Source organism: Asterias rubens, chromosome 17 (assembly GCF_902459465.1).
Source record: "Asterias rubens chromosome 17, eAstRub1.3, whole genome shotgun sequence".
NCBI classification, from domain to species: Eukaryota; Metazoa; Echinodermata; class Asteroidea; order Forcipulatida; family Asteriidae; genus Asterias; species Asterias rubens.
This window is the reverse complement of record NC_047078.1, coordinates 5,411,154-5,429,574: the sequence shown is the minus strand read 5'-3', so window position 1 is coordinate 5,429,574 and position 18,421 is coordinate 5,411,154. Positions and strand designations below refer to the sequence as shown.

The window sequence follows — 18,421 nt, the reverse complement described above, 5'->3', positions numbered from 1 at the left end:
CCGATATTCAGAGCTGTCCCATGCATACAACAATTATTTTTTTTCTCGTCAAATAACTATGAGGATCTCGCCTTGGATGTTGGGTTATAAAATACAAAACATTAAGATTCAAATCAAATATTGTTTATTAACTGGAGCCTGGAGAATAAAAAAGGACACCATAAACTGTAGCACGAGTTACCGTGGAATTGCCCATTGGAACATTTATTATATAGACACATTTGTATTATTTAAAAAATTTTACTTCTGAAATAACATTTTATACAATAATACGTTATTTTGTACTTGGATCTGTTTTTGTATCTATGAAATGGAAGCCACCTGTAATGTAATTCAATAAATTGATTGTTTTTTAAATTTTCCTGAGTCATTTTGCATTTTGAATTGAGCGTGGTAGACTGTTCCACTCCTTTGCTGCAGTGACTGTAAATGTTCTATCACCAGCCTTGTTAAGGGTGCGTGGGACAGTCAGCATAACAGGGTTATACCCCGTTCACACATAAGCCCTTTTCACACTACAGGTATTTCCCGGGAAGTTCCCGGGAAATGTTAGTCGATCTGTTCACACTACAAAACATTTCCCGGGAAATGACATTTTCCCGGGAAATAATTTACCCAGTTAAGGGGTATAGGGTTAAAAGAGTTAACCCCGGGGAAACACGTTTTTCCCGGGAAAAGCAGCTAGTGAGAACGAAAGCGGGTTTAACCATGGAGGAAGGAATAGAAGGAGCTCGAACGAAGGGACTTCAAAAGTCGAACCTGCGGTACCGTGGTCGTTTAACAACACCTCGTAATCACCGACATACCTTATACATGTCCAGACAATGAGCGACCTCTGGGGTGCGTTCCACTCGCGCAAACGACTCGCAACTGTTCGCGCAAACGTTTTTTTATCTTTTGAACGATTGGTGCGTATACGCGATGTCAATATGGCGGCGCCCTGAAATGAAGATGGCGCGCACCATACGTAGTTTTTGTTTTACTTTGTTTTTGCTATAATAGCCCTCTTTTTGACATTACATCAACTAATTAACTTTGTTATTCCAAATCTGCATTAACATCCACCGAAAATACAACGTAATTATGTTTGTGACAAAGAAATAATACCGTATGCTTGTCCGCCATTTTAAAAACCACTCGCCAACACCTCAGAAGTATGTTCGCCTAAAGTTGCCAACGTTCGCCAACAGTGACGGCGAACAACTCGTTCCACTTGAAATTGTTGGCGAACGTGCGCAACTGTTGGCAACGTTTGCGCGAGTGGAACGCACCCCAGGCGTATGTGAGTTTGCGCGTGCGCACTTGGTTCTTCACTCAACCATGGTGTCGTATGTCGTATGGACATAACACCCAAATACCCATAATACCCAAATTTTGAACCACCGCTAGTGACCGGAAAGTAAAAAAAAAAAAAAAAAAAAAATATGTCATGATGTTTCAGTGAAACACCACAAACGGTAAATGAAAACGTGTATATTCACAATTCTTGTCTCCAATGATTCAACTTTACACGAATGCAACGGTGCAGAGCGGCGGTACCGCACGTTCTTTACAGAGAAATCTAATCCAGCCGTACAGCTGGAGGTCTCCTATCTTTTTCCACTGGCCAGACGGGCATTGTCAGGGTATTCTTTTGTTCTGCGGTTTTGCGGGTCGTTGGAGCTCCTTCCATTCCTTCCTCCATGGTTTAACTTACCCCACCATTTGCTTCCACTGTGTTGAGACGTCATTGATCTCGAAAGGTCACAGACGTCAAAAATAGCGCGCCAAATAATTCGCCCTTTTTTGTTTTCTCCTTCTGAAAGTGTTTACGTTTAGGTACGAAAATAAAAGTGAATTACATCAGTAATTTACAAATAAATATATGAATTAAAAAAAATTACCACGTGAATGGAATAGGAATAGAATAAAAATAGTTAGCGTGAACAAACTTCCTACTCGTACACACGCCATGTGTGTATGGTATTTCTTATTTACATGTACTTGGCCGTTGGTGGACTTTTGTTGTCCAGAGTCAGATTGGAGTTCTTCGATCGACATTGCTGTCGACCACCTAACAGTAAATATTTTAGTTCAGTTTGTTGCTCAATTTGTAACGATGGGTAGAAGTGACCGATGGAGTGATGATGAAATTTTGACGATGCAGTCCAAAAACAGCTAGATGGGCATAGGCCTATGGGCGGCCAAAAGGGCCAAAAGCTAAATAAAATAAAAACTAACTATATTTTTTAAAACTAACATAAAAAACGAAAATTAAAGAACAATTACAGTTAATTAAAGATCAACAATAATACCAATAATACCAATAATAAACAAACGAAATTTATGTGTTGATCGTAAATACAGAGCACCAAAAGTTTAAAATGAATAAAATAAAAATAAAATAAAAAACAGCATTATATTGTTAATTTAGATTAAAGGGAAAAGATGAGCAATTAGTCAAAACTTGAAATAAAATGAAAAACTATTAATCCACTAGAAAAAAATATTACACTAAATATAAAAAAAGGTTATAATAAAAACATGTTTGTCCCTTTAAAAATAAATACACGAAATGTTTTTAAATTAACAGTAAAAGAAAACTATCAAAAAAAATAATCAATAAGAAAAAAAATTCACTAAATATAAAAAAAAGTTAATTATAAAAATTGTTTGCCCTGAAAAATAATTACACGAAATGTTTTTAAATAAAAAATACAAAATTAATTATCCTTAAAAAAAACTACTCTTTATATATTTTTTTAATTCTTACCTAAAAACCACCAACGTAAAAAAAACGAAACAAATATTGAGGGCGTCAAACTAAAGACAAATTGTGTAAAGGACAAATTTTTTGTAAAGGACAAATTTTGTAAAGGACAAATTTCAGAATCAACGAACAAAAATTTTTATGAACTGACCATTAATGATGATAGAGGGCGCACATTGTGGCAAGTCGCGAATTTCTTTTCCCAATGACTTTGTCCAAGATTTTCCCATTGGCTGCAAGACAGCATCATTCATCGTACTCGCCGGGCCAGTGTTCCCCTATTATTAAAGCTTTTATCATGTTATTAGAATAGCTCTATGGGTTGAAACATGTGATTTCATGGAGCCATAATTAAAATAAAATAAAAACTTTTATTTTACATGGGTAGGTGTACATATTCATGTACAGTCCATGTATGGTGGTGCAATAAAAACCAAAGATCGTACGATCATTGATAAAAACCTGTGCTTTCAAGGCTGATCATGTGTGTGAGAAAAGCTCTTGTAAATTCGGGAATTCCCCAGGAATGTTTTTTTTTTAAAGTACACACAGCCCAGCCTGCACTGGAGCCCCCAATTTCATGGCTCTGTTTACTGTGCGTATCGACGCTTGTGGAAGCAGGGAATGGACCCCATATAGAATAGAATAACTAGATCGGCCGCGCGTACATACGCGGGTTCTGGCATGGGGGCCGCCATTGCCTATCTCCCGTGTACATTTTCTGTGCGTTGCCGTCAGCACGTGACTTTTGGCCGTCAGCACGTGACATTTAGCGCGTCAAGGCCTATCTCCCGTGTTCATTTTTGCGCGTCGCCTTTCGAACGTGAAATTTTTACCGCGTCCATAGCGAACAAAAACTTTTTCTACACAGGCAATGGCGCGTATGTACGCGCGGCCGATCTAGTTATTTTAATTCTATATCTATGGTGGACCCTTCCCATGAAATATGCTAATTACATTCACGCATGCGTACAGACCCTGTTGGTTGGCAAACGCCATAGAGTTGTGCACTATAAGCAGACGCGCAATCGCGTCTCCGTCACGCACCCATTAACCGTGTACAAAACAGCGCGATGTTCCCCTCATTTTGCCAATCAAAACGTTAGTGCGCACGCGCTACGTGCAGTTTACATTATTTCATGGGAAGGGTCTCTTCTGCGCTTATGTCATTCAAGCATGTTAACAAGATAGTGGGGAATTTCGGCACGTGCGCATTCGTACTCTACGCGTTAGCAGCTCAAAGAATCAACGCTTTGGAAAATACGAAATTATTTGCTTTTGTCAAGCATTTTCACAGGTTAGCGGGGCTTTTGGTTTGTGCCCATGTGCACTTCACGTTGAGCATTTAGGGTCTATGAAGGTGCAATTAAGTAAAACTCGTGCTGAAAGGATTGAAAGATTGTGTCACTGATGTCTTGTGTTTTGTAGTCTTGTAATCATGAGCGACAGAAGTGGTTATAACCATGAGTTAACCAAGGGGAATTTCATCGCGACACTTTCATAGTACGTAGCTTTAGTCGCACTATAAACCAAGTGGGTTGAAAAGCAGAAGGCGCGACTCGACTAAGCAATCAAAATCCGCAATTTCCCATGAGTTGTTCAAAAAGATATGGTTACGACTACGTTCCTATGGTGTTGTGATAATACTTACGAAGGACTTGTACAAGTCTACACTCATGCTTTTAATATTATGCTTAAGTAAGCCCATTGTATGTCACACAACCAGGACCCAATTTCATGGCTCTGCTTTCTGTAAGCACAGAATCGGCGCTTGCGGAAGCAGGGAATTCTGTGCTTACGGCAAGCCTATTTCACAGGTTAGCGGCGAATTTTTGCTTCTAACCATGCGTACTCCACGTTACTAGGCATTCTATGCTACCAAGGCTAGCGCAGAAATTCGACGTGCAAGTAAGCGGGGAATCGAGATCGTAAGTGCAGAATTCGGCGGTAAGCAGAGCCATGAAAGTGGGCCCAGATCTACAGTTGCTCATGTGTTTCAACTTAACAAAAAGTCTCCAACCTTATAACAATGGTTGTTCCAAGCTACGCAGCTACTCAGATACGCTTAGGTTTCAAGATACGCTTACTTTCCTTCAAGTTACGCTATAATATAAAAACGGTGTACATAGCCCGAGTCAAGCTACGCTTACATTCCATATGCAGCTATGTTTACTTTCCAAGACAGCTACGCTTACGTTCCAAGATATGCTTACGTTCCAAAAGATATGGTTACGTTCCAAGCACGCAGCTACGCTTTACATTCCAAGACACATTTAGGTTCCAAGTTACGCTACAATATCAACAGGTACGCTTTCAATCCGAGTCGATAGGCTCACGATTCAAGGTTTGCAGCATCACTTACGTTTCAAAAAACGATCTAAAAAAGGTCTATGGACACTTTTGAATCCCTCAAGATTCCCTTCCCCCAAGATTAAAAAATCTTTTACTGTGAATACTAACAGGGCCCACCTTCATTTGTTAGCAAAATACTGATAACAAAATTTCTTCACTATCAACAAATTTAGTCGGGCACCAGTCATAAGTCAACAATTTCTCTTCATTTGGTTTTCAGAGCAAATTGTATCACTGACTTTATTTTATTTTCATGTTATCCCTGATCGTAAGCCACCAGTCGCAGTAGGCCAGCTTTCAGCTGCTTATGGCAATGCTCAATATGGTCTTATACACGTACACCAATGGTTTTTAACTTTTTAGTTTTAAGTCGTCTTGCAAATGCATGGCCAGCATCTGAGACCAGATGTATGATGAAAAATTCGCTTTTTGCAGCGAATGGGAAAATCTTGGCCTATAAAAAAACCCACTAAAATAAAAGAGAAAAATTCGCGACTCGCCATCATCCGCGCCCTCTATGATCATTATGGTCAGTTCGTCAAAACTTTTGTTCGTTGATTCTGAAATATTTTGTCCTTTACAAAATTTGTCCTTTACAAAATTTGTCCTTTACAAAATTTGTCCTTTACACAATTTGTCTTTAGTTTGACGCCCTCAATGTTTGTTTCGGTTTTTTTAACGTAGCTTGTGCAATTTTAGTTTACCTTGGTGGATTTTAGGTAAGAATTAAAAAAATATATGAGGTGTAATTTTTTTTAAGGATAATTTTTTAATTTGTTATTTAAAAACATTTCGTATAATTATTTTTCAGGGCAAACAATTTTTATAATTAACTTTATTTTTTATTGAGTGAATTTTTTTTCTTAAGGATGATTTTTTTGGATAGTTTTTTTTCTTGTTAATTTAAAAACATTTCGTGTAATTAATTTTAAGGGACAAACATTTCTTTTATTATTAGTGATTTTTTTTAATTTAGTGTCTTTTTTTTTCTAATGCATTTTTTTTTTATAGTTTTCTTTTACTGTTAATTTAAAAACATTTCGTGTATTTATTTTTAAAGGGACAAACATGTTTTTATTATAACCTTTTTTTATATTTAGTGTAATATTTTTTTCTAGTGGATTAATATTTTTCATATTATTTCAAGTTTTGACTAATTGGTCATCTTTTCCCTTTATAATCTAAATTAACAATATGCTGTTTTTTATTTTATTATTATTTTGTTCATTTTAAACTTTTTGTGCTCTGTATTTACGATTTACACATAAATTTCGTTTGTTTATTATTGGTATTATTGTTTATCTTTAATTAATTGTAATTGTTCTTTAATTTTCGTTTTTTATGTTAGTTTTAAAAAATATAGTTAGTTTTTATTTTATTTAGCTTTTGGCCCTTTTGGCCGCCCATACAGTTGGCCTTCATTCAACAAATAATTTATATATTGAGCAGCACACCGCCAAAGCCATACTTGGATTGGATTTATAAAACATATATACCCCAAATCAGTCATATCTGACCCTTGATGAGTTTTCTTACAAACTTTCAACAATCCACCCAAATCACCTCAGACCAATTAAAGCAAAGATATGTAAAGCTTACGTCACTGCGTGGTATTCCAGTTACATAATTGTATCTATTCAAATGAAATCACTGGTTCTGAAAACAGGGGACCAGTCTAAAAGTAAAAAAAAAAAAAAAAATGAAAAAAAAAAAAAACACCACTCCCTCTGTATGGTTATGGGATATCGTACGAGAGTCTCAAAACTCCTTTTGTTGATAAACAAACCGACTTGGTTGGCATGGCCGGCGTCCGAATGATTGTAAAACACTCAATCGTATTAACATAATATGTTAAAACCAAATTCACGATTTCTGCAAATATTCAATAACTTAAAACACCTCCCAAAATTAGTTGTTTTTTCAACACAGTCGACACAATGTTTGTATAACATAATTACAAACAGTAGCGGTCTGTTTTTGATTTGAATTTATGACTTTCCATATCTTTCCAAGCTGGGTTGGCAAAATCTCGGGCTAAGACGTTGATAAAGAAAGGTCTATACGAGATAGAGATGTCCAGCTTGGAAATGTTTAACATGTCCTCCATTTCGGACAGTTAAAGTATATGCAAACAACCCCGTGCCCACGGGTGACCGATCTTATTGTTACCTGGCCTCATTGACCTCGGGAAGTCAATGATCAAATTGAAACACTTTAGCTTGAGCAGCCCTTTTATTCTAATTGAGGACGGATAAAGTTACACGATCTTAAAACCATGAACATTCTGCTAAAGATGCAACCAATTAAACCACACTGCATTTTTTTAACTGAAAACACCTCTTAACTGATCTCTGGCAGTAAACGATTATACCAAGCGATTGGATATGGAGGACACGCACCGAGGGGTGCAGCCACGAGGGCGTTTTATATACAACTTTATTTTGGTTTCTTATGGTTTTTGTTTTAAACCTCGACTGTTGCTACCAGTTAAAACCATTATAAATACGAGATTATAATTTTGTTTCATAACATAAAATGGAATCAGCTGTTTGTGTATTATTGTTAATGCTCATTTAAAAAAAAGTTGAAAAAGAATGCTAAGCATTCTACATGTGACTCTACTAGTCAGGTGGCTTAGCGTAAAATATCAAGGTTACCGTTACACGGCGGACAAAAGCACCATTTTTGGCACAGGGCTTCCTAAGGGTCTATTAATTAATATTAGCCGAGGAGCTCTCCGGAATTTGTAATTGTTTTAATGTAAATCACAAAATTTCAAAATGGCCGCCTACATAACAAAATAATATCACCTTTTTAATTGTATTTGTTATATTTTTATTTTTATTAAAAAAAAAAATTGTTTGGGGGAAGACCTCATGGTTGCAGGTTAAATGTGAATATAAAACAATCATGAATCACCTGAATATCTAGATAAAACACAATTTTTAAGCAAACAAACGGTACACACATCTCATACCACGGAGACTTTAGACCAGTGAAAAAGACACTTTCAATGAGTTCTCATTTTTCGAAGTCTAGGGGATTGTTAAGTCTAATAAAAACTTACGGTGTACACAGTTTTACCACCTTTCTGGAAAGAAAAAACACATTCTTTCCCGACAGCTGCTACGCCTATAATGTACCAGCCATAACTTTAAAGGCGGTGCCAGATTGTATACGTGTTATGTTTCCAGTCGAGAGGTGCTTAGATGGGTAGAGCATTAAAAAAAAAAAAAAAAAAAAAAAAACTCTCCTTTTCTTTGAGAAGTCCCCACTCCTGCTATGAACAAGCATGCAATGGATGTTGAGAGACAAGCTGTAAAATGTCTTAGTCCATGACAAATCCAGTCATTGCTTTGACCAACTTGAGTTCACCCTGGTAAAGTCTGTACAGTAGAAATTACCAGATTCTCACTGCGACAGTAAGCATGTGCTACATGTAGGTGGTCTGCTAACAGAAAAGGCACTCTGGAATAATATTGGGGATGTCTCTGCTTGAAGTTTCTGGCCGGACGGACAACACTTTTCTACGAGGTAGCATTATCTGGTGTGGTTGACTTGTATCTGAAGGCATCCCACACACTAACTCGATAGGCAAGCCCTCAAGATCACTCTCTTGTCTCTGCACATCTCCATGAGTGAGGGTTTCATGCTCAGTGAGGGCACCAAAGATAAAGAGTCTGCCACAGCTTGAAGAAACATTAATATGCAGAGGAGAAATCCTACTTTCATGTACTTGGACCTGATCATGAGACAAAAACCTCATTCTCATCTTCATCGGGGCTCACAGAGAGAATACTCCCCTCTTTCTGTATGTTGATTGTCTTGCAGGAACTCACACTGCTGTTCTTTGTCTTGAACCATGTAAACTACTCACGGAGGATGCCTGCTGTCCGCATCAGAGATGAACTCCTTGCCTTATCAATGATAAGTTTTTCATTTGGTCCTTTCCAAGACAACTCACAATTAATTCTTTGTGATCCCTATGATCAAGCTCATGAGTAGAATAACAAGATTGTGAAAGATTCAGGTGGAACGTTTGGGCTCACAGAAAAAATTTTGTTTATTATTAGTGATGGATGCTCTCAGGACCAGATACTGGTTGCTGAAGCAACTTCAAGAAGAATGCCTTATCGAAATTAATGTTAGAGATATCCTGGAGAACTTCCAGCAGAATGATCAGGGCCTCCCAACAGAGGAGATCTCCCAGCCAGAGATTGTCAGCATCTCAAATGCCATCAGATGAATGGGCAATCCTCCTTGGATTATTTCTCAGGTCGCATGTCCATAGATGATATGGTAGCCAAATTGTGCACCTTGTGGGCTCGGATACATGCAGAGAAAGAAAACTTTCTCAAGTATGAATGATGTGCGCAACCACTAATGTCCATGATCGGGGGATGATCGACCTCCCGCTCCACCACAAAACCAGAAGAAAACAATAAATATAAATAAAATAAAACATTGTTACAACTACATAGTTGGTAATTTGGCGCTTTACACACAGTTGTTGTTATTACTATTATTATGAAAAACAATTATTTTATATCCTGTAAATGGGGGTTGATAGGCCAGAAACCCCCTGTCTTCAGAATGTTTGGATCCGCCCCCGCTAAGAGAGTGAGATTTGATCGGGTTGAACTGGGGGGGGGGGGGGGGGGAGGGGTGGTGATTGAAAGTTGAGTATCTGCGATATTTAAAAAGAAAATGTTTTAGTACTCCTTTATTGTCCAACTACCTGTAAGTCACTTTTAGCAACCACCCTGAGGTTTTTATGACTCCCAGGACTCAAGAAAAATGATATTTTGTCATATTTGGCGGCCATTTTGAAATTTTTTGATTTACATAAATAATAACAACAATTCCGGAGGGCTCCTCGGCTAATATTAATTAAAAGACCCTTAATATATAGGGAGCTCTGTGCCAAAAATTGTGCTTTTGTCCGCCGTGTAACTGTAATTTCGCTAAGCCACCTGACTATACGTAAGCATAATACTTTTATTACAAATAGCTGTTTTTTTATCGTTAAAATATTTTGAGGTCAATAATTGTGATCATCCCTTTAGCAAACAATATGTAAAATGTTGAATGACACGAACAAAATTAAGTATTTACATCCTTGTATTAAATAGATTTACCATCGGCTCATAAGTGTCATGTCAAGTACAGTTGTTCACAATAACAGAACATTGTAATATCAAACCGGATATCAAACGTTTTTACAATAACAAGGAGGTGTTACCCTTTTTCTGTATATCCAGTGTTTAACAGGAAAGAAAGCGAAACTTTCTTTCTCCATCGCGCCTGAAAAAACTGTTGATTTATGGGCAGGAGTAATTGTTTAAAAGTTAAAAAGAAAGTGTACTTGGTTGCAAAACGTAAAAACTGTATCAGTGCTTGCTATAAACAACACACGCCAATTCATTGTTTGCAATCGACCAGAAATCACCAACATCTGATTTGAGAAAAATATACGGTATAGGAAGTTGCACTACTGGTTATAATCATTCCGACCCCGTCACAGTTCCAGCGATAGAGCTTTGCTTGATTCAAAGTGCAGCGTCTTTATCTAATAAACTATTATTCGCCAACATCTTCACACGTACTAATATATTGTTCAAAAGATGGAAGGAAGCCTTACCCAGAGGTTCGCAATCTTGTTAATTATTGGAAACATTTTTCAAGGTAAGTCGACAGAAGTAAAACTCGTCAAGCGTAGTACTAGTAGCCTTGTCTAAGGCTCTTTACGCAAGCACCGGCCCGCTCTGAATTCACGAACTGCGTATACTGCACGGTACACAACAGTACTTGATACCGTGGGGTCGAAGAATGTTTTTTCGAGGTTTCAACCTCGTACAAAGAGGCCGCATCGGGCTTCGTTTGCTAGGGGTACAAAAATCTCGGAAAAACATGCTTCGAGTACTGTTATGTACCGTGTATGTATGCAGCTCATGAATTCTGAACGGGCCGTTGATTGCGTAAAGGGCCTAGGATAAGACTAGAAGAGTAGTGGTTTCAAGATAAACTGAGATATCGCGCATGGAGAAATGAATATTGTTAAACATTTTAATTTTAGATAGCTACCTAAAAATCAATTAATGGAGTGTCGAAAAACCCATTATAAAACAAATGTATTCTAATCAATTTTCACCTGGTAGAAAACATAAATTGAATCTTTGTTCAGTTCTTGGTTTCAATTATTTGTCTTTGTATTATTAGGCGTCATATCTTCTGGGAACATCATGATAGACATGCCACCAGTCGTCTCAGTTTTTGAAGGTGAAGACGTAGAATTAGAATGCAAGGCTCGGTATGCCAATGGTACATTGATTCCATCCTGTGATGGGCTACATGGCATTATACTGAAATGGACGTTAGTAAATAGGGTGGAAAACATGTCAGATGGAGTAACAGCTAGATGTGGTGGAGTGGCATCGTTCAAGAACAAGACTGTGGAAGTTAATCCAGACAATGGCAATCTAATAATATTGAATATAGGCCTTGGAGATGATGCCGTGGTTAAGTGTGAAGTTTATGGACATAACTTCAGAAATAATAATGAAACAAGAGTCGAAGTAAAAAAGGGTAAGTGTTACCTCTAAATTATTGAAATTTACGACAACGGAACCTTCAAATAAAATGTACGGCGGGGTCACATTTTTATTGTTGAATGGGGCAAACCAATAAAACGGACCTTTGTCTGGTAAACAAGTTCACCGACTAAATTAGCATATAAAATACGGCAAAAATTTTCCCAACAAAAAACGTTCGAATTGTCTTTATAGTTTTGATTACACTTCAGAAGTGTAAGTCTACCCATTTATTTTGTGTTTTCTAAAACTGCTACCAATTTGTCAATTTGAAGGTTGGGTTGTAGAAGTATTTCACGTGATTTTCTTATTTCAAACCGATCATTATGATCAATGGAAATTATTGCCAAAGAGTTTGGTCTATCATTGGGAACGTCGTTTTTAACTATAAACCTTTTTATCTTAAAGCTAATTTTGGTGTTGAGGCAGAAAACATTCTTACTCCTGGAGAAGGGGGGGACGTTTCATTGTCGTGCTCTGTGGTCGACAGCGGCACAACTGATCAAAGAAGTTTCACCTTTGTTTGGTCACTCAACAACACCGTCCTGCAGTCTTGCGATACATCGGGTGAGGTCCATTATTCCGTCGGCCAGACGGGAAAGTACGCGCTTCATCACGGCAAGACAAGCTGTAATATTACGATTCTAAACTTGAACTTGAAGGACGAAGGAAGATACCAATGTGACGTTCATGACGCCTTCTACAACCAGTCCAACTACAATTCTACAACAATCGTCATTCCATGTAAGTTTTCAAAGTCACTAAGTTACTTATGTCGGCTTATCAATCTGGAATTCCGGGTCGGTTATTGTCTCATGACACTCCAATAGACCATTATCACGCTGTCACCATCTTGGTCATGTTCCCTGTTCAGTAATGAATGCGACCATTTATTGAAAGTTTTCAAAGTCACTAAGTTACTTATATCGGCTTATCAATGCAGTGTTATTAAGGCAGTGTCGTTAAAATGCATGTTTACTTTTCGAATTAGGGTTGTCATGTTAGTTCAAACACTGCCTAATTTTATTTTTATGAAATCTATGTTTGGAAATTTACAGATCAGCCGGCATCGATCACAACATTGCCAGCAACAACAGACTTGAATGAAAGTGTGGAATCAACGGTAACGGTTACAAGCAGTTTGACACTGAAAACGGGACAAGGTGAATCAAATTTAACTTTGTTTTTAAGGCAGTTGACACTATTGGTAATTACTCAAAATAATTGTTAGCATAAAAACTTAATTGGTAAGTTTGATGTAAATCTGTGGACTGTATGTTCTGTGTTTAAAGAGTACCCAAATCCTTTAAGTTTATCGTTCTGTTCCTTATGTATATTCGCCCTTTTGAAGTTTAGCGAATGAACCAGAAAAAGATTCGTTATACGTTCATCTTAAAGTCTTGGGCTTATAGTGAGCCGTCAACACAGTATATTTTTGATTATCAGAGAAAACAATGAAAGCAACGTTTGTTTTGAACTCGTGTTTCAAGGGTCTGGAGCTACTCCGTTGGATACCATTGCTCGGAAAGACATTGTTTTGATCACAGCGGTGTTGTCATCCGGGTTCCTGATTGCAATAAGCCTGCTGGTTGTCGCATCGAGGCTTCGTAAAGACCGTAAGGCTACCTATCATATTTATAGTTGATTTAGGGATCTCAGAATTAGGAAAGTATAGTTTTTCAAACAAGTTTCAGAAAATCCTTAAAAGTCTATAACGCGCATTTGAAGTAATGTATGTAGTACTTACTCACTCTAACTATGGTTTCTTTATGCTGTTAAATGCATTCATCTAAATTCAGGGTAGACATGATTTTGGTTTTGTTTTGTTTCAGTTTTGTTTCAGTCAATAAATTGAAGTTAATAGGAATTCATAGGTATACTGTGAGGATTCTTAAAGGCACTGGACACTATTAATAATTACTAAAAATGATAAATAGCATAAAAACTTATTTTGGTAACGAGCAAAGGAGAGCTGTTGATAGTATAACGCATTGAAAAAAAAATGGCTTCATCTGATGTAACGTCGTTTTCGAGTAAGAAGTAATTTCTCTCTAAAGTATTTGAACTGAATTCGGTAACTCAGCTAAGGTCTTGAGTTCAAGGCATCTGAAAACACACAACTCGTGTGACAAGAGTGTTTTTTTCTTCCATTACTCTCTCGCATTTCGACGACAAATTCGCAGGTTTGTTATTTTGTGCGTATGTTTTTATACACCAAGTGCAAGAGAAGACTGGTCTTTGGCAATTACCAATTGTGTATAGTGTCTTTAAAGCAGTGTGTACACTATTGGTAATTGTCAAAGACCAGTCTTCTCACTAGGTGTAGGCTTATCTCAACATAAGAAACTACTCCTTTCTCGAAAATTACGTCACTTCAGAGGGAGCCTTTTCTCACAATGTTTTATACTATCAACCTCTCCCCATTACTCGTTACCAAGTGAGGTTTTATGCTGATAATTGTTTTGAGTAATTACCAATAGTGTATAGTGTCTTTAAGCATGTCTGGTGGGCATAGCTTTCCTTGTTACATCTCTGGTTCAGAGAGATGGAAACATGGTTATTATCACAACATTAAAACACTTTTATCAAATGTTTCTGCTTTCCCCCAGGTCATTCTGCTGTCCAGATCAACCAAACGTAAGTAACTCTAAAATTAGTACAACATCCATTGATTTGTTTATTGCATTAATTTATATTTAATTTTTGAAGTTTTATTATTATAATATGATTATTATTATGAAGTTGCTTGTTTGTTGTTTGTTTGGTGAAGATAAAGCAAATCGAGGAAGTTCAAAATCAAGGAGGAAATTGCACATGGGGCAAAAGAGAAACTTCAGTAAAACAAATTTCAAAAATCAGAAATCATTCTCCATTAAATATACTGAGCAAACTGTATATTAAACAACACAACCACCTAATTAAACCACACCGGCTCTTATCAGAGCCACCACTCCCTCAAAGGAGATTACATCCGCAAGTTTACTATTTAGTATTTATAGTTACTTCTTAATCTTGTTTAAACAGCAATGATGCGAACAGAGCTACTGTGACCTTCAGACAAGCTCCTTCACCAGGAAGCATTCGAATTGGACCCAATCTGTTAAGCAGATTTGAAGTCCAAGGTAAACAAAAATTTATACATAATGAAATCAATAATACTGCTCAAGTTATAATTTATTTTCTGAATGTACTGGCCTTCATTTTTTGCAAAACAGCCACAAATAACAAACTACGCGATCAATTTAAAAGGAGTTGGTAGGATTTTAAAAATATTTGCATGGAGTAAACACGATATAGAAAGGTTAAGACAATGTAAAAACCATTTAAAAGGTCATGATATCCGTTTAAGGAAGAAGAAAAAATCGATTTAAAACACGTCTTCTTTGTGTGTCTGTTTTAACTAAAAAGATGCAGTTGTTTTGTGTTCACTTTTTAAGAATGTTACTGTTTGTTACCCCAAAAAACATAAAGTTTAGTTCAAAATTGTTTTCTGCGTGTATCCGTTGAAACTATGGAAACCTTTATTTTGTATACCGTTTGCTTAGATGCAGAAACGGCTTACGAAGAAGTCAGGGAGATTGGCGACCATGCATCCTCGACAGCCGATAATCGCAACGTCATAGCCCATACATATGCTGAGACTAGACTGTCTTTGGCTGAAAGGGAAGATGAAGCCCCAAGCCATCCCCCACCGCCTCGTGGGATTTTTAACCAACCACCTCATTGGATGTGGCAATGAGCACTACGTCAGAGGCCCTTTTCGAAACCACGGCTTCGGCTTTGGATTCGGCTCGTGTTAGCTTGGCCCTGCTTTGATAATATTGTGCATGCTTGAGTATGCGCTCAGGGCTTCAGACGAGCCTAAGCAGATTTTAAGATTTCGAGACCTCAGATTTAGAATTTTGAGGTCTCGAAATCAACCATCTAAACGCACACAGCTTCGTGTGACAAGGGTTGGTTCTGTAAGAACGCACCAAGTTCATTCAAACGCCAAAACCGAAAGCGTCAGGAAACTAATATTTGGGATCTGTTCGTTTGGTAAGATGATGTATTACTTTAATTTGTTTTAGAAGAAGATCTGCGAACCCATGAATGAAAATGGTGCATTCTTACAGAACCAACCACAGTTTTTGGGTGGCTTTCATTTCCAGCCACAAAATAGCAATTTAATTACTGATCTGAAAAGCTTACAACAAAATTACTTAAACTACGAGGTGGCGATACAACAGAAAATTATGCATTGAAAGTTCTACTAAAAATGCAAGTATAAAAACAGAATATTGTGGGACAAACTAAATGTAGAGAAGCTGTGGCTGGTACAGAACTAATATTAAATGCAATGGCCATGCTGAAACTTTAGAAATACCCTCTAAATAATCAAGAAAACTTACATGAAATCGGAACTAGCATACAGTGCACCGATACAATCATCAACCGAGTATGCCAAGCCTCAGCCCTCCACACACAAGATGTTGCCTGGCTACACCCAAAAAGCCAACTCAACCCAGTCTTGTGTTCTCTGACCAGGGTTGTGAAATTAAATACTAAAGGAATGTCATTCATGAACAAGAATGTACTAAATAGTCAATACAAATGTCAATCGGGTATCTGAACAAAAGGAACTGGTTCAGTGGATTTAATACCAACAAAGTATATACATGGGATGCATTAATGTGTTGATAAAGGAACACAAATTGAAAAGAAACAAGCTGTCAATCTCAACAGTTTTACACCTGGACTAGTCCACACATGGATTTTATAATAGTCTACCTGATAGACAACACATTACTGCCTGAAATAGCGCCCTCTTGCGGATTAATGAGAAAGAATGTACTAAATACTCGTTACAATTGTCATATTGGTATCTGAACAAAAGGAACTGTTTCAGTGGGTTTTACCAACAAAGTATACCGGGGATGCATTATTGTGTTGATAAAGGAGCACACATTGAAAAGAAACAAGCTGTCAATCTCAACAGTCACTGACCAGGACTAGTCCACATCCTCCACATGGATTTTATAATAGTCTACCTGATAGCCAACACATTACTGCCTGAAATAGCGCCCTCTTGCGGATTAACCTCCGTCATTATTATTGGCCTACGATCACAGTCAGGGCCCAATTTCATAGAGCTGCTTAAGCACAACATTTTGCTTAAGCAAAAAATTCATTGCTTAGTAAAATCAGATTACCGGCCAAGACTCCAATCAATTGTTATGCTAAGTAAACAACAGCTAAATACTAGTCATAAGCAATGTATATGGCATGAAATTTTGGCCAGTAACATGTGTAAAATAAGCAAGCTATTTTTGTGCTTAAGCAAATTTTTTGCTTAAGCAGCTCTATGAATTTGGCCCCTGAGCGTGTGATAGCAAATCTGCGTGGTTGATGCAGAGAAATAACCGCAGTCTCACTTGAAATCAAGTGTACCACAGGGGAGGTAGCTGAGCACTGGACAATACAGTTGACCACTAATATGGTAGTAAAAAGGGGGCATTTTCACTACAATATTATACGCCTAAGAATTGTCTTGCTTGGTTCACAAACACTATGTATATTTTTTTTAAACAATTTTCTTTATTCGCGGATTAAAACTAGAAACAATGATTAATTGTCTATCTTTGTTCTCAGTGCTGAACGCCATTTTCAAACTGCGTCATCGCAACAGTTGGAGAAAAAGGATACCACACGGTATAAAATAATCTTTCAATTTACAATAACATTTTTCTGTTTAGAAAAAAATCACTTTAGTTACACAATTTATTGTTTGCTGAGCAAACTGATGTTGTACGTACAAATCTACACTTTCTCTTGTTCATTCTCGTTAAAGGAACACATTGCCTTGGATCGGTCGAGTTGGTCTTTGTAAAGCGTCTGTAACCGTTTGGTTTAAAATGCATATGGGTAGAAAGATGTTGTAAAAGTAGAATACAATGATCCACACAAACATGCCTCGAAATTACACGGTTCTCCTTTTACCTCGTCGACTAACACGGTCGGCCATTTGGCCGACCGTGTAAGTTCGCACAGGAAACGGAAAACCACGCAATCTCGAGGCAAACTTGTGTGGATCATTGTATTCTACTTTTAAAACATCTTTCCAACCATATGCATTTTATAAAAAACGGTTACAAACGCTTTTTATAGACCAACTCGTCCGATCCAAGGCAACGTGTTCCTTTAACATAATCATAATGAAAGTTGATTTGTCCTTTATCTTTTTTATAGTTGATAATTCTACACATACATGTACTATTTTATCTCTTCAAACAAGTCAATCAATTATACCTGCCTTCAAAACGAAAAGGTAGCCTCCAATAACAAAGACATTCGATACTTGCGTTTACACCAAGAATGAACAGCACCAGAAAGTTCAAACAGTCATGACATTAGTTTGACTCTTGGATAAATATTTCGGTTGAAAGTTAATTCGATCAAAAGCAAGTACACTGTATAGCTGTTTCAACAGTCGATATATAGTTAGTGCATAACGCTCTCATTTGTTTAAATCTACCTAATTCGTCCAGAAAATCTCAATCCAAAGTATTGTTTTCATTTTTGTGTGTAGATTTTACAATGTTTCCTATGTAAGTTACCTTTCTTGGTGACGAGTAATGGGGAGAGGTTGATGGTATAAAACATTGTGAGAAACGGCTCCTTCTGAAGTTATGTAGTGTTCGAGAAAGAAGCAATTTTTCACGAATTTTCGAGATTTAGAATTTGAGCTCTC

The 18,421-nt window shown here is 37.2% G+C and overlaps 1 protein-coding gene across 1 annotated transcript; it reads left to right on the top strand.

Annotated features, from left to right (window-relative positions):
• Window positions 1–9,176: 9,176 nt before the first annotated feature.
• On the top strand, window positions 9,177–16,870 carry LOC117301735. The gene is made up of 9 exons (XM_033785761.1): window positions 9,177–9,320; window positions 10,726–10,786; window positions 11,321–11,686; window positions 12,100–12,435; window positions 12,750–12,854; window positions 13,182–13,307; window positions 14,301–14,328; window positions 14,716–14,813; window positions 15,237–16,870. The coding sequence occupies exons 1-9, from the start codon at window positions 9,177–9,179 to the stop codon at window positions 15,428–15,430; spliced, it is 1,458 nt and encodes a 485-aa protein (XP_033641652.1). The 3' UTR covers window positions 15,431–16,870.
• The last annotated feature ends 1,551 nt before the right edge of the window (window positions 16,871–18,421 follow it).

Coding starts and splice junctions, on each gene's coding strand:
- LOC117301735 (XM_033785761.1), top strand. CDS start 9,177: ATGGATGCTCTCAGGACCAGATACTGGTTGCTGAAGCAACTTCAAGAA. Junction 9,321..10,725: donor AGATCTCCCAGCCAGAGATT/GTCAGCATCTCA, acceptor ATTGTTCAAAAG/ATGGAAGGAAGCCTTACCCA. Junction 12,855..13,181: donor GACACTGAAAACGGGACAAG/GTGAATCAAATT, acceptor TCGTGTTTCAAG/GGTCTGGAGCTACTCCGTTG.